The 12,852-nt window shown below is 41.6% G+C and overlaps 1 protein-coding gene across 1 annotated transcript; it reads left to right on the top strand.

The window, feature by feature from the left end:
- The first annotated feature begins 2,671 nt into the window (after positions 1-2,671).
- fxn (frataxin) lies at positions 2,672-12,233 on the top strand. The gene is made up of 6 exons (XM_042101034.1): positions 2,672-2,845; positions 3,297-3,416; positions 3,611-3,699; positions 4,931-5,051; positions 10,814-10,911; positions 11,043-12,233. The coding sequence occupies exons 1-6, from the start codon at positions 2,747-2,749 to the stop codon at positions 11,179-11,181; spliced, it is 666 nt and encodes a 221-aa protein (XP_041956968.1). The 5' UTR covers positions 2,672-2,746; the 3' UTR covers positions 11,182-12,233.
- The last annotated feature ends 619 nt before the right edge of the window (positions 12,234-12,852 follow it).

Genomic DNA, 12,852 nt, shown 5'->3' with positions numbered 1-12,852 from the left:
CAACCCATTCCATAACCACTCATTTCATGTATAGCGCCACCTAGTTAAACACAAAAAAGTAATCGCAGGTATCTGTGACCTAACATAGTCAAAACTGCACAAAATTGGAAGTGTAGGATCATTATGACACCCTCTGAATGCACGCCAAGTTTCGTGGAAATCCGTTAATGGGGGGCCACACAATAAATTAATTTATGTTACTATACACCAACTGGCCTGTAGGTGGCCGGAGACAGTTTTCTGTGAATATCTCGAGAACCGTAGGGCCTAGGAGGTCCACCTTTTTTTTGTATGTTAGTCTTAAGGGGGCATGTCAACCCATCCCATTACCACTTATTTCATGTATAGCGCCACCTAGTTAAAAATTAAAAAGCAAAAAATTAGGTGTTTTCATCACAATATCTCTGGCTGACATGGTCAAAACTGCACTAAATTGAAAGTGTAGGATCATTATGACACCCTCCGAATGCATGCCAAGTTTTGTGAACTTTCGTTCATGGGGGGCCTTACAATAAAATAATTTATGTGTACATTTAGTGACCGTACACCAACAAGGATTCCCGGGACACTGAAAGACCGGGGTACACGAAACTTGGTGGGCATGTAACCCCACATGGATAGCATGGAACCATCGTTTTTTGTTTTGATCTGTAGCCCCCCCCCCCCCCCCCCCCCTCCCGCTGTACTGGACCCACCGAAAGGAGGGTAGGGCAGACACAGTTTTCTGTGAATATCTTGAGAACCGTAGGGCCTAGGATGACCAATGTTTTCCGTATGTTTGCCTCCAGGGGTCATGTTAACCCATTCCATGTGCACACATGTGCATAAACAGATACACACGCACACACATACATTCACAGTTATCATACGTATGACACATACTCACACAGTAGACATATGTACGCATGCATGCACATGCATAAACACACATACGCAGGCAAACACACAAGCACGCACACACACACACACACACACTCACACACACATAAACATAAACATGTACATGCACACATGCACACAATTCAAGAATTTCTCAGAATTATGAACAGGCAAGATGGGGGTGGGGTTGTATAAAATGAATTTTACATGTGAAATCTATGAACTAATCATGTTTTGGTACTTGTTGTCTAGCAGATACCAGTGAGAATTGAGTGTGGATAATGCAATTTAGTGAGACAGTTAGAATCATATAGGCCTTTCAGCGTGATTTATTTTTGTGGAAAAAATGTGCTGGACTGGGCGGCGGCCATATTTTGTACCACTCTGCGGTACATCTAGTTTATATATTATTTGCTACTGGGCTCCCCCTACAATTGAGTATTTGTATTTTACACAACTGTCATAAATACCACTCATATCTTACAAACGTCCCCCTGGACATGGTATATATTTGTTAAAAAAGCATGCAAAGATATCTCCGAAGAGAGATGTCAACTGACAATGTATTGCACAATTTCATATAAATAGTACGGTATGCACAATTGCCATTAGAAAATGTGTGATTCTCTGGGTGGGGGAGAGCGAAGAGTGAAGCAAGGCTGGTTCTCCGTAGACAGGGTAGGTTATGGCTGGGAAGGCGCACCAAGCACCATTCCCCCTGTTACAAAATGACAAAATGGCTGTTAAAAGCATTAGAAGCTTTTAAAGGTTCGTCCACTATTACAGTGAAGTGAGTTCAGCCTATTAAATAACACTCCTCTCTTCCATGCTGCTCAAGCATGTCAACTGGCTTTCTCATCCAATTTTTTTTTTTACACGACAGAAATATGATGACAGATGCAGTCTTTTGTTATTAGCCATTGTTGTTCATAAAGTGGGGTCATACTGTATGCCTATAGGGATTATAGGCCTAGTAACGCCCAAATAGGCTGATTATAGGCCTAACTAACCTACAAACCACACAATAACACATTGTAATTGGTCCTGTAATTGACCCAGACTACTAAGATTGGCTGTGTTGTAATTAAATTGTGAGATTTCTAGTATAGCCTAATAATGTTTAATTGTAGAGGCGTAATAATTGGTTGGCCTATTGCCAGTCATGTACAGGCACTGGACTTTGGCAATGATTATTCTAGAAATGTCTGATCTCACGACGTTTGAGTCCATAGGCTAGTCTAATATTATATTATATTATATTATATTATATTATATTATAATATATTATATTATATGCTACAGACACTCCAGGAGGATTGCGTCACATTCTTTAAAGCAATCAAATCTGGTTTCTGCAATGATCAGAATAGCCCAGCCCTTTATTCTTAATAGGCTATATTATTTTTTGTATTCACAAATGTAGATGTGCCTACTTTAAAACTGCACTGTGTAATATTGGCAGAATTAGTTTTACATGTGGTGCAAGTTTGTAGGCTAAATATAAGGGAGTCGTTCTCTGAATCTCTTTATTAACTGTAGGCCTAGGCCTACTTAATTTATTTTTGAACTGGCTGTCTGTTTCCTTGCCTTTTACTAGACCTAAACCTTTAATGTGCTTTTGTGTAAAGAAAGTTCCGCAGTAATCAATAAAATGTTAGAAAAATAATCATATCAATTATTGAAATTATGATGACTACAAATACCAGGATGTCTACAAAACGTAAAAAAATACAGACATTTTAATACATTCACCGACTGAGTCGATAGTGTGTTGCTTTGGTCTGTTCCTGCTGGTCAGAGCGAGTCGATTGGCTGTCTGGTTTGTAGCAGGAGTTGAGTTGACATTATACAGCGTGGTGCTGCAAACATGTTAAGGTTGACCAAGGAAGGTCAGCATACCTGCAAGTGTTTACTGAATGCTTTTACAAAAACATCGCCCCATGGCACCAGATACCGGCAAAAAGAGGTAGGTCGATTTGTTTGACAGCATAAAGAGGTGCAACAACTAAGATTAGTTAGCAAGCTAACTGGCTAGTCAACATTTAATGTTCTGATGGTATAGCTAGCTAGCCAGCCAACAACCTCGATAGGTATTTGGTTAGCATCAGTTATGAATTCATAACATAATAACTCTCTGAAAGGTGAATTCAGGGTTCATTCAGGTCAAGTATTTCACCACAGTTGAGTTGGCACATCTGTATGAATCCATGCAATTTGTAATGCGCTACTACGTCATTACTGGCTGGTAATCCTTGGATGGAAAACTGAAAGAATTTGTAGAGCGTAAACTAACGTTATAGCCTAATTTATAATATCTTGTAATAAAAGAGGAGGTTAACGTTAGCGGTTAACGAGATACTTTTCATAATATGTTTGACATTTATTATATGACCGATCACATTTGTTTTGTGTTACAGAGTCGGTGTTTTGGCCTACCCTACGTGGCTCGCCACTCATCAAATACACATTTCCCCCAAAATCAAAGTAGGGTTAATAATCTTCCATTGTCGATGACCACAGGGACGCTGTACCCCACGGTAATATTAGGATACATGTATATAGCCTATTATGTCGCCTACTGTACATTATAACATAATATTAAGTTGAAATGCCATAGTGTTATTAAGAAGTGTTTTAGATTAACCATATTCCAAGATTACTGATGACACACGTTGGATGCTACCACAATAAATGTTCAACATGATTTATTTTATGTTTTGTGTTATCACAGTGGTTACAGGAGGGACAAGTGGGATATGCTCAAAAGAGATGCTTTAATGTCACACCTACACATGCAGGGGAGAGCGCACTGCAGTCAGGGTAATGTTGCTGCATATTTTGTCTTTAACCATTAGGCAGGAGTCACATTTGGAACAAAGCAGGACCGCAAATGTATATGACTGTATTATGTAAGGGATAATGTATTGTCCGCCGGTAATTATCAGAAAATAAGTCCTGACAGGGAGAACAGAACCCTGACGCGCAGCAGATCACAAAGCCGAGAAGATGGTTGAGTATAAATTAAAGTCAGAGTCCAATAGCAAAGGAAACCTCAGAAGTTGGCAAAACTACCTTTCTTCGAAAAAACACAATGCCTGACCTAAAACTGAAATCACCACCTCAGAATGAGATAATATGGGTAAATTATACATTTTCTGAATCCTTAGTCATGCCAGTATTGCAGTGTTTGCATTTTGTATCTCTGATGCTCCCTGATGCCAAGGATTAAAAGAAAAAAGATGATTTAGGCGGAAATGGCAGGAAAATGTGTGTGATTAAAAGTTTGAAGAGCTCCAGGGTCGGCTGTATTTGTCCAAAGTGTTCACAAAAGGACTTGAATGGAAGCTCAGATGGTCTGAGATGATACCAAACATAATAAAATCAAATATGCAAATATGTCTTTAACAAAGGCCAATAGCAATATAGGCACCTGTGTCAAAAATTAGTTTTTTCAATGGGGGACTTTAACAGCTGATAACCCTTCTGGAGTCACAGCTAAATTAGTGTTATCATACAAAAATGTTAACTACAGACATGTATCTTTTCAAAAAGTATAAGCAACCTTTGCCACCTTGAGTGGTACCAACATCTCATCTGGCCCATGGACTATTTCAGGTGTTGCGTGGCAACGTATTACTAGCTGACTTTCACTTTCAATGAAATTCCATTGCAATAAGCGAACAGACTTCTTGCGGAGTGATATGAAAGACGTTAATTAGAAGCACAAAACCTGTTTCCATTGACAGCGGTGATTATATACTTTGCCGGTGATTATATAGATTTAACAGACCACCGAACGTTGGGAAGGCCCATTCATGTGAATGGAACTTTCTGCAGCACTCTGAAGAGCCGTGTAATAAATTGTAATATTATATAACGTTATGGCTACCGGTATATTGAGGATGCAGACTCATTTGGGTGTAAAACGGCTTTCTGCTTGTATTCGTCTGGCTGTTTGAATGAGCCCCATTAAATGAGCTTGTGACAGTGCATCATCACTTGGATTTAGTTTCTTTCTCGTCCTAAGTATTCATCTGTGCTTCTTTTACAGAGAGTTTACTGAAGCTGTGTATGATAAATTAGCGGATGAAACGTTGGATGCTTTGGCAGAATACTTTGAAGATCTTGCAGATGAAGACTTCACTGGAACTGACTATGACGTTGTCTTTGCTGTAAGTTTGGGAATTCTTCCTCTGGTCTTCTGTATGCCAGCGTTGTGCCAACATTCAGGAGTACTTATTTTTGTAGTAAGAATAAGGTAGCTTAGTACATAGGACTAGTGCCACCCATATTGTCAGATGTCCCCATGTGCTTCACTCAGATGTCCAGTAGGGGGAATCATTGGCTTAAGTTATACTGTATAGAAGCATCAAGTTATACTGTATAGAATCAAGTTATACATTAAGTTATACTGTATAGAATCATTGGCTTCATTGGCTAGGGGGGATCATTAGCTTAAGTTATACTATAGAAGCATCAAACATTGATCATGTTTTGGAAGGACTCAAATTAAATTGTATTAAATAGTGTTTTATGTAAACAGTTGAATTGAGTTCAGTACTGGCTGCTCTATGTGCGAACTGAATACAGTTGTACAGTCTGAGTACAGTCATTGAGATTATACAGATTTGATACAGTGCTATTAAAAAAAAAAAAAACTTTTGATGTTCACAGATGCATTGTCCTTTTAGTTGGACCTGTCAACATAGCCTAATCCTAAAATGTGAAAGGTCGTGTAGAGATATAAAAAATACAGGTGGCGTACTAAGAACAGATTATTGGGATAGTAATGCAGTGTCTGTGTCCCAGTGCGTAAAATGTCCAGTAGAGTTTGAGTTTATGTTAGTTGTGGCCACAGCATGTCAGTTATTGGGATAAGATGACAGTCAAGTCAAAAAAGTGGATTGAGTTGTGTGTAGATGAGTGTTGACTTGAACCAGTATGGTGTCTTGCATGTGGGGTCTGATAACTGAAAGACAGTAGGATACTACTGTGATGCATAGCACATCAGGATAGTTTACAATAAAACATAACAAGTTGACTTGACACACACACACACACACACACACATACTCACACACACACAACATACATTCGCACGTGCACACGCTCCCTCATACACACGCACGCGCACGCATTTATTTTCTGTCCAGAGCTTTCCAGTTTGTGTTCCACGCAGGCAGACAGGCCCCTGTTGTTCTCTGTTCAGTATTGATTTCTGCCCTGCTCTAGTGTTGTTCTCTGTTCAGTATTGATTTCTGCCCTGCTCCAGTGCTTGCAATTAGGCCCTCGCCGTAGGTGGCATTGGAGATCAGGTCAACCGAAGCCAATGCATAGGTCAGCTTGGGAATTCATAAAAAAGGAAGTCCAGTCTCTCTTCTGCGCTTCCCAGACCAATGTATTACATTTTTATGATACAATGACCACTTAAAAAGAAACAAGGCTGTTTCTCTTGTTTCTACCCTCTTACATCCGGAAACCACATTATTGGATTGACTCTTTTACCGTAACTATGGTCTGTAACAATATTACGACTGGTATGATATCAAGTAGATACACTTCTTGGAAGAACCAAGTCAATATGAACCTGGTACCATGTTCAGTCTGGACACTGTGCTATGTGGTCTGCCTGGTCTAGCCCTGCGTTTCTGTCATGTGAAATGGCCCTCATCCATCCCTTTTAAATCCGGCTGGAAGTCTCTTTCCATCATTTTAATGGTTTTCTCGAAACCTCCTGCTAACATTATTATTCAGTCTAGGGCTGTATGCACGCAGCACTTACGAGCGCAGGTCCCCCCTGCCCCCTTCTGTAAGGCCCTCACCCCAGATTTAGATGGCCATTTAAAAGGAAGGACAGCAGGCCCCCTTCAACAACTGCGGGAAGATTGTGTTGCTTGTAATGTACTCTGGTATGACATAGGATGCTGTCACTCAGAACCATGATGGCAGGAGTGTGTGTGTGTGTGTTTGGGTTTGTGTGTATGCGTGTGGACGAGGGTCAACATTTGAGGGGCTCCCTCCCCAGATGTCAAGGTTAGATTGTCACTTGTGAGCCTGGAGACTGACAGCTGCCCGCCAGGAAGACTGATGAACAGAAGAGGTGAGGGTGCTGGCCAGCCACAGGTCCTCGTGCCTGCCACTCAAACCTATAATACAGTTCAGCCAGAGCCCGTCTACGGAGAGCCTTGGCACTTCCTATTAAGCCTCATTGTATGGACATTGGTTGCAGTTCCATTAGAATTCCACTGGGGGTGATCGCGGGCGAGTGCAGGTTGAATGGGGGTCTATGGAGCTAGACGGCTAAATGTATCTCTTTCACCTGCTTGTCGTAGAAGAATCGTAGATTTTATTGTAGTTTATGCAGGTTCAATATAGATTTTAGATCTAAAGTTGAATGAACGAGTACTTATGTCCTTTTCATTTCTTACAGGTTGGGTCGTTGTTGCCCATATCACGCTAGCATTGTGCTAATGAATGACGTCATTGACATATTTGAAAGGCTTTTTAGAAGACTTACGTGACTTCAAAAAATACAACAATCAACAGTGTGTATTTTCTTTGCCTCTCCTAGCGAATGCAACATTCAAATTACTACTCAAAAAATGATATCCAGAGAAAAGTGGATATTGAGGGGTAAAGCTCCATAGACCTCCATGCATTCTGCACTCGCCTGCGAGCGCCCTCAAGTGGAATCTGAGGAGGAACTGCAACCAGTCCAGAAACCGGAAGTAACCAGACGGTGCCAATTCTCTTCCTATTAGACATTCTCTGGTTCAGCTGTAGTTCAGGGAGTGCAGGATGCTCCTTTGGAGTTGCTGCCACACGAGCTCTGGACACCGTGATTAGTACTTCGCTTGCTTCACTCATGGACATGCCACTTTGATCTGATTCACTTAGTTTGGACTTCTTATGAAAAAGTCACTTGGTCTGCATTTAAAAATTGGTTAATTGGAATGTTTTATGGCAGTCATTCAGTCAACTCTGAATGAATACCAGTATTTTGGTCTGTACGTGTTAGTGTAAAATTGATGAGGGAAATATTTAGCATGCATCTTTACTTTACTACTTTGCAACTATGGCCATACAGTAAATTCAACAATTGCTAGGATTCATTCATTCATTCATTTCAGGCGCCAGTAGTTGGATGCAACAGCATCTGACACATCTGCGATGCTCCTGGTTGTTGTCATTTCTGCATGGCTGTGAGCAGACGTTCCAGCTCGTCACCGGCTCAGGAACGCCATTACAACTTCAGTTTGGTTTGTAATCAAGCCTCACACTTTAGCACTCTGTCCATTACAGCCCCTAAAACCCTAAAGAGCAAGGTGATGGACGGCCAGTCGGTGGTGGCGACGCGAACCGGACTGCTGATAAGGCGCTGCTCGGGTTTGAAAAACAGTTGTGATGATTCATCGTTGCCTTGGCCCAGATCCCTCAGGGTCCCCCACTCACGCTGGACTGTCACAAGACTTCTGCTTCTAGTGTCTGAGTAACCGTTTGGCCGAACATGCTGTCAGGCCTTTGCACTTGTCTTGTGTTTTTTTCCTCCCCCTCCATCCTTACATCATACATATGTGGCTGTCGGTATTTTTTAGAGCTCCATATTGTGACCTTTCCTGCCTTTGCCCCCCCCCCCCCCCCCCCCCCCCAGGTCCCTCTCCAGGAGGTGGGGCTGTGGGTCTGTGATGCTGGGTGTGGCTGGCTGGCTGGGGACTCTGGAGGCTGGTGCTGACAGATTGATGGGTCATTCACACAAGATTCTCACCAACCCCGCTACACCCCACACTGCGCTACACACACACACACACACACACACACACACACACACACACACAGTCAGATTAATAGCTGGGGGGGATGACTGTGTGTGTGTGTGTGTGTAGGGGGGGTTGACTCCTGCTGGGGAGCCGCCCGTCCGTCTCTGGCTGCCCAGAGTGCCACTGTCTCATTTAGCTTGACCGTGTCTCTGACTCTGCAGGCTTCATTCGGGGATAAATATATGCACTTGGGGGATGGAATGTTGCCATGCTACATTCTCTCCTTCCCTCTCTCTACTCCCATCTCTCTGTCTGTCTCTCACTCTCTTTTTCTCTCTCTCTCTCTCTGTCTCTGTCTTAGTCTTGTTCTGAGCTATCTTCCTGTTTCTATCCTTGTTCTTGGCTGTCTCCCCCTTTCTGCTCTCGTTCTTCATCTTTATGTCTACTTGTTCACTCCCTCTCTCTGTGTTTGTCTCCTCCTTTCTTCCTCATCCCTCTCTTCTTTCTTTCATCTGCTCTTTTGCTCTGTTCCTCCATCTTCTCCGCCCCTGGTCTCTGTGCTCTGTGAAGGGATGATTAATAAAGCGGTGACTTTTTAAATCACGGGCGGGACAGCTGCTGTCCGAGGTCCCCGCTGACGGATCGAGCCGTGTTCCCGACCTGGCAGCTCACTCTCTTCTCATCTGCCACGAGCGACGCGCAGGACCATAAACCACAAACAGGGCCTGCCTATAAGAGCCCCCCCACATCACTCGGTGCCCGCTAACACGCCCGCCCTCCCACTCACACTTCCCGCTTCTTCTTGCGGATGGATTGCGGAGCGCTAATGTGAGGCCGTAACTTTTTATTGGCCCTTCATCATTGCCTGGGAGCACATGCAAAACAGGTGCTTCGTAAGTGGTTGCTGATGTTTTTCGTGATATGGCTGTGTTTTGTGACCTAGTGAGGCGGAAAGCGATTGTGGTTGGCCACATTGGCAGAGGAGTTCAAATTCGCCCCAGATCTGTGGAGTGTTCAGGCTCACAATTCAGTTCAGCAGATTAACTGTCTGTTAAGGGGCGCGGCATCTGTTTGGGGCAACCATCACTCAAGAGTTGGGTTTTCCCTGCAGTAGTTTAGTGTGGAATTTAGCGTCTGCTTCAGTATACCCCATGTTTTTATCGTAACTGACAGTGTTTGGTCTTAGATCAGGCAATCAATCATCATCATTTATTAATCAAAACCTTGTTGTCTGTTGGTGTATTTAAGATAACCCTCTGAGTTCAGAATGCAAGCCATTAAGGTTTGTGGTAGAGCAGAACCAGGAAGTTCATTGGAAGTTCAGGAAGTTCAGTGTGTTTTGTTTTTCTCATGCTGACCATTTCACTCCCACTCAAGCATTCAAAGTATGAGATCAATGTTATTCTCACAAGGGAAGTTGACCATGAAGCATTGCTAGCTCAATATGATTTTACAAGGACTAAAGAAGATTGATCTACAAATGCTGTGTGACTCAGTTCAGTGGTGGGGGAAAAACGTAGCTTAACTTGTTCCGTAAGAAACTTGGCCCTTCAAGGAGTTCCTGAGGAATATCTGTGGTAAAGTTTGAGTCTTTGGGATCAAGCTCTTCCTTTGTGTCCCATAACAACTTCACAGCCCTTATCAACAAGCCATAATCTCTTAAAACATCTCTTAATCCCTCATAACGAAAAACCAATATCCATCAACAGCCTCTACAAACTTCTAATTGAAGGACCTTATCTCATGGAGTCACTAGGGGGAGAGCAAGAGTTTTCATATCTGTGAAGTAATAACTATAATTAAAGAAATGGTAGAAAAGTTATTTAATCAGCCTTGGCTTTTAGGGTCAGTTCCTTATAAAGTGTGCTAATTTATTGCTCAGGGAAGTTCATATCCAAGCACTCAGCCAAAGAGTTGGTGATTGAACAACACTATGCAACAAGAGGCATGCTCAGCATATTTTTATAACACAAGTCAACAAAAACCTGCGCAGCTGGGCATGGAGGGTAGGAGTTTTTTGAATGTGTTGCTGCTGTTGTCGTCGTTGTTGTTTCAGCCACAAATCACAAGTCAGTGTTTACACTTGACTGGGGCTTCTGGCTGAGGCGCACACATGCCCTTAGGTGCTGTGAGCCTGATTGACTGACTGACTGAGTTTTACCCTCGTCTTTCTACAGAGTGGTGTGCTGACTATCAAAATTGGGGGTGACCACGGCACATATGTCATCAACAAACAAACTCCTAATCGACAGATTTGGCTTTCGTCACCTACAAGGTAAGAGTTGTGTTTTTTTTTTTAACTGTTTTCTGCTTATGACTTATGTTTTGATGCTAATGTTGCCTGTGGTGAAATTGTTTTTCCAATTGTTTACCTAAAATTATTATCTGTTTATTTTTTCCACCTAGTGGGCCTAAACGTTATGACTGGACTGGTGAGCGTTGGGTCTACTCGCATGATGGAATGGCACTACATGAGCTTCTCTCAAAGGAGTTCTCCATTATCTTGAAGTCTAAAATGGACCTGTCACACTTGACCCATTCCTGACCAGAGTGAGTGTAGCCCACATGCTAATACTTTAGCCACAGAAATAACAGAATACAAACTGGGTATTTTTTCGTCACAGGAAACAAGCGTCATGTCGTATATCTAGAGCTCCACACTCTTAGAGTGAAGTCCATATAAAGTTAAACATTCTCTCAGAATGAATGCCTTGTTAAAAAGATATATTTTAAAAACTGCCCTGACTTGAAGTACATGCCAGATGTGTCAAATGAATGTCATACGCAGTTGAAGCTGGATGTCCAATTCTAATGTACAGTTTTTCCCATCATCCTGCTGCAGATATTATTCTGTTGACAGTGTACTTGTTATGTGCATATGTAACAGGTTAGACTTTAAAACGACATGTTATATGTAGTATGAACTTTCACTGTTCATAAGAATATATATATATATATAGAAAATATTTCCACTTTGCACCTTACAGGCCCACAGTGACACACACACACACAATAAAACTGGGCTTTTAATTGAATGGACATCATGTGTTTTCCAGTTGGAGTGTTGCCAAGAAATACATTTGATATTTGTTTGAAAATGCTGCCAGCATCTGCAGTCCAGAAAACGGTAGTTCTTGATGAATGGCTATAAAATAGTCACTGCAAGCTTCTAAGTCCGTTCCAAGATTTTCATTTATTTTTAATTTTCATTTCCCCCTCTCAAAATCATTTCACAACCTTTTGGGACCGGGATTGATTACAAGAGGAGATGGTTAAGAATAAAACTATTCTATATGAAGATGGCAGAGAAGGACATTTTTTACTTCCGTTGGTTTTAACCTGCAAATAAATAAACACCTTTGTCACTGCGATTGATGCGATTGTGGGGTATTCGATGAGTTAAGTTAGTGTGTCGACAGTAAGACACTGAGACATTCTTCCTTATCTTCAGCTATTTACCCAAATGTAATCTGTAACACCATTAACCAATGTAGTCAGTATACCATACTTTCTTCTCAGGATATGAAGAGTTATTTTCTACCTTTGGTTGTATGCATTGTTGCAGATCCTATGGATGTGAATAAAATATTATATGTGTGCACTTGTCCTGTGCTGGCTCTGTTTCAATTGTCGTCTGTCTTGATATCCAGTCAGGTTAGCTGGATACATAAATCAAGATTTCAGACATCTTTGAGAAGTAAACCTCATCAATCTCAGCCAATGGAAGTCTGATATAGGGGGCTATTTGGATATCCTTATTTGTTATTGGTTGTTTGCTAGGATTTTCTCTATCCTAATAAAGTTACACTGCCATTAGATTAGATTTCCTTTGAGCAAATCATGGAGATTAATCCACCTCCCTATGTAAACATAGGTCTAATGTGAATGATTGCAGGCAAAAATCAAAGATGTGTAAAATTATATCATGAAGGCCGATGTTTATCATCATGATAATCAAATGTATGAGACTAGCATGAATGTAATATTTCTTGTGGATGATGCTATCTCTGTCTCCAACATACCCATCAAATTGCTCTAATTTTGCATCACAGACAAATGATGAGCCTCATTAGTGGGACTACTCACAATGATGTATAATTGCTGTATTTTTCAGCAGAAAGAAAAAACATGCAAATTTCTCTGGCAACACTTGACACAGTAGGCCAGAAATAGCTTCTGAAAGTTTCCATGGGAACATAGCACCATCATTGACAAC

The sequence above is a fragment of the Alosa sapidissima genome, chromosome 8 (assembly GCF_018492685.1).
Source record: "Alosa sapidissima isolate fAloSap1 chromosome 8, fAloSap1.pri, whole genome shotgun sequence".
Lineage (NCBI taxonomy): Eukaryota > Metazoa > Chordata > Actinopteri > Clupeiformes > Clupeidae > Alosa > Alosa sapidissima.
The sequence above is the reverse complement of the archived record's forward strand: the minus strand, read 5'-3'. Positions and strand labels throughout refer to the sequence as shown.

Bases quoted from the DNA above. Each gene is read 5' to 3' on its own strand.
- fxn (XM_042101034.1), top strand. From the start codon at position 2,747: ATGTTAAGGTTGACCAAGGAAGGTCAGCATACCTGCAAGTGTTTACTG. The intron at 3,417-3,610 runs GTAATATTAGGA...GTGTTATCACAG, and splicing joins CAGGGACGCTGTACCCCACG to TGGTTACAGGAGGGACAAGT. The intron at 3,700-4,930 runs GTAATGTTGCTG...CTTCTTTTACAG, and splicing joins GAGAGCGCACTGCAGTCAGG to AGAGTTTACTGAAGCTGTGT.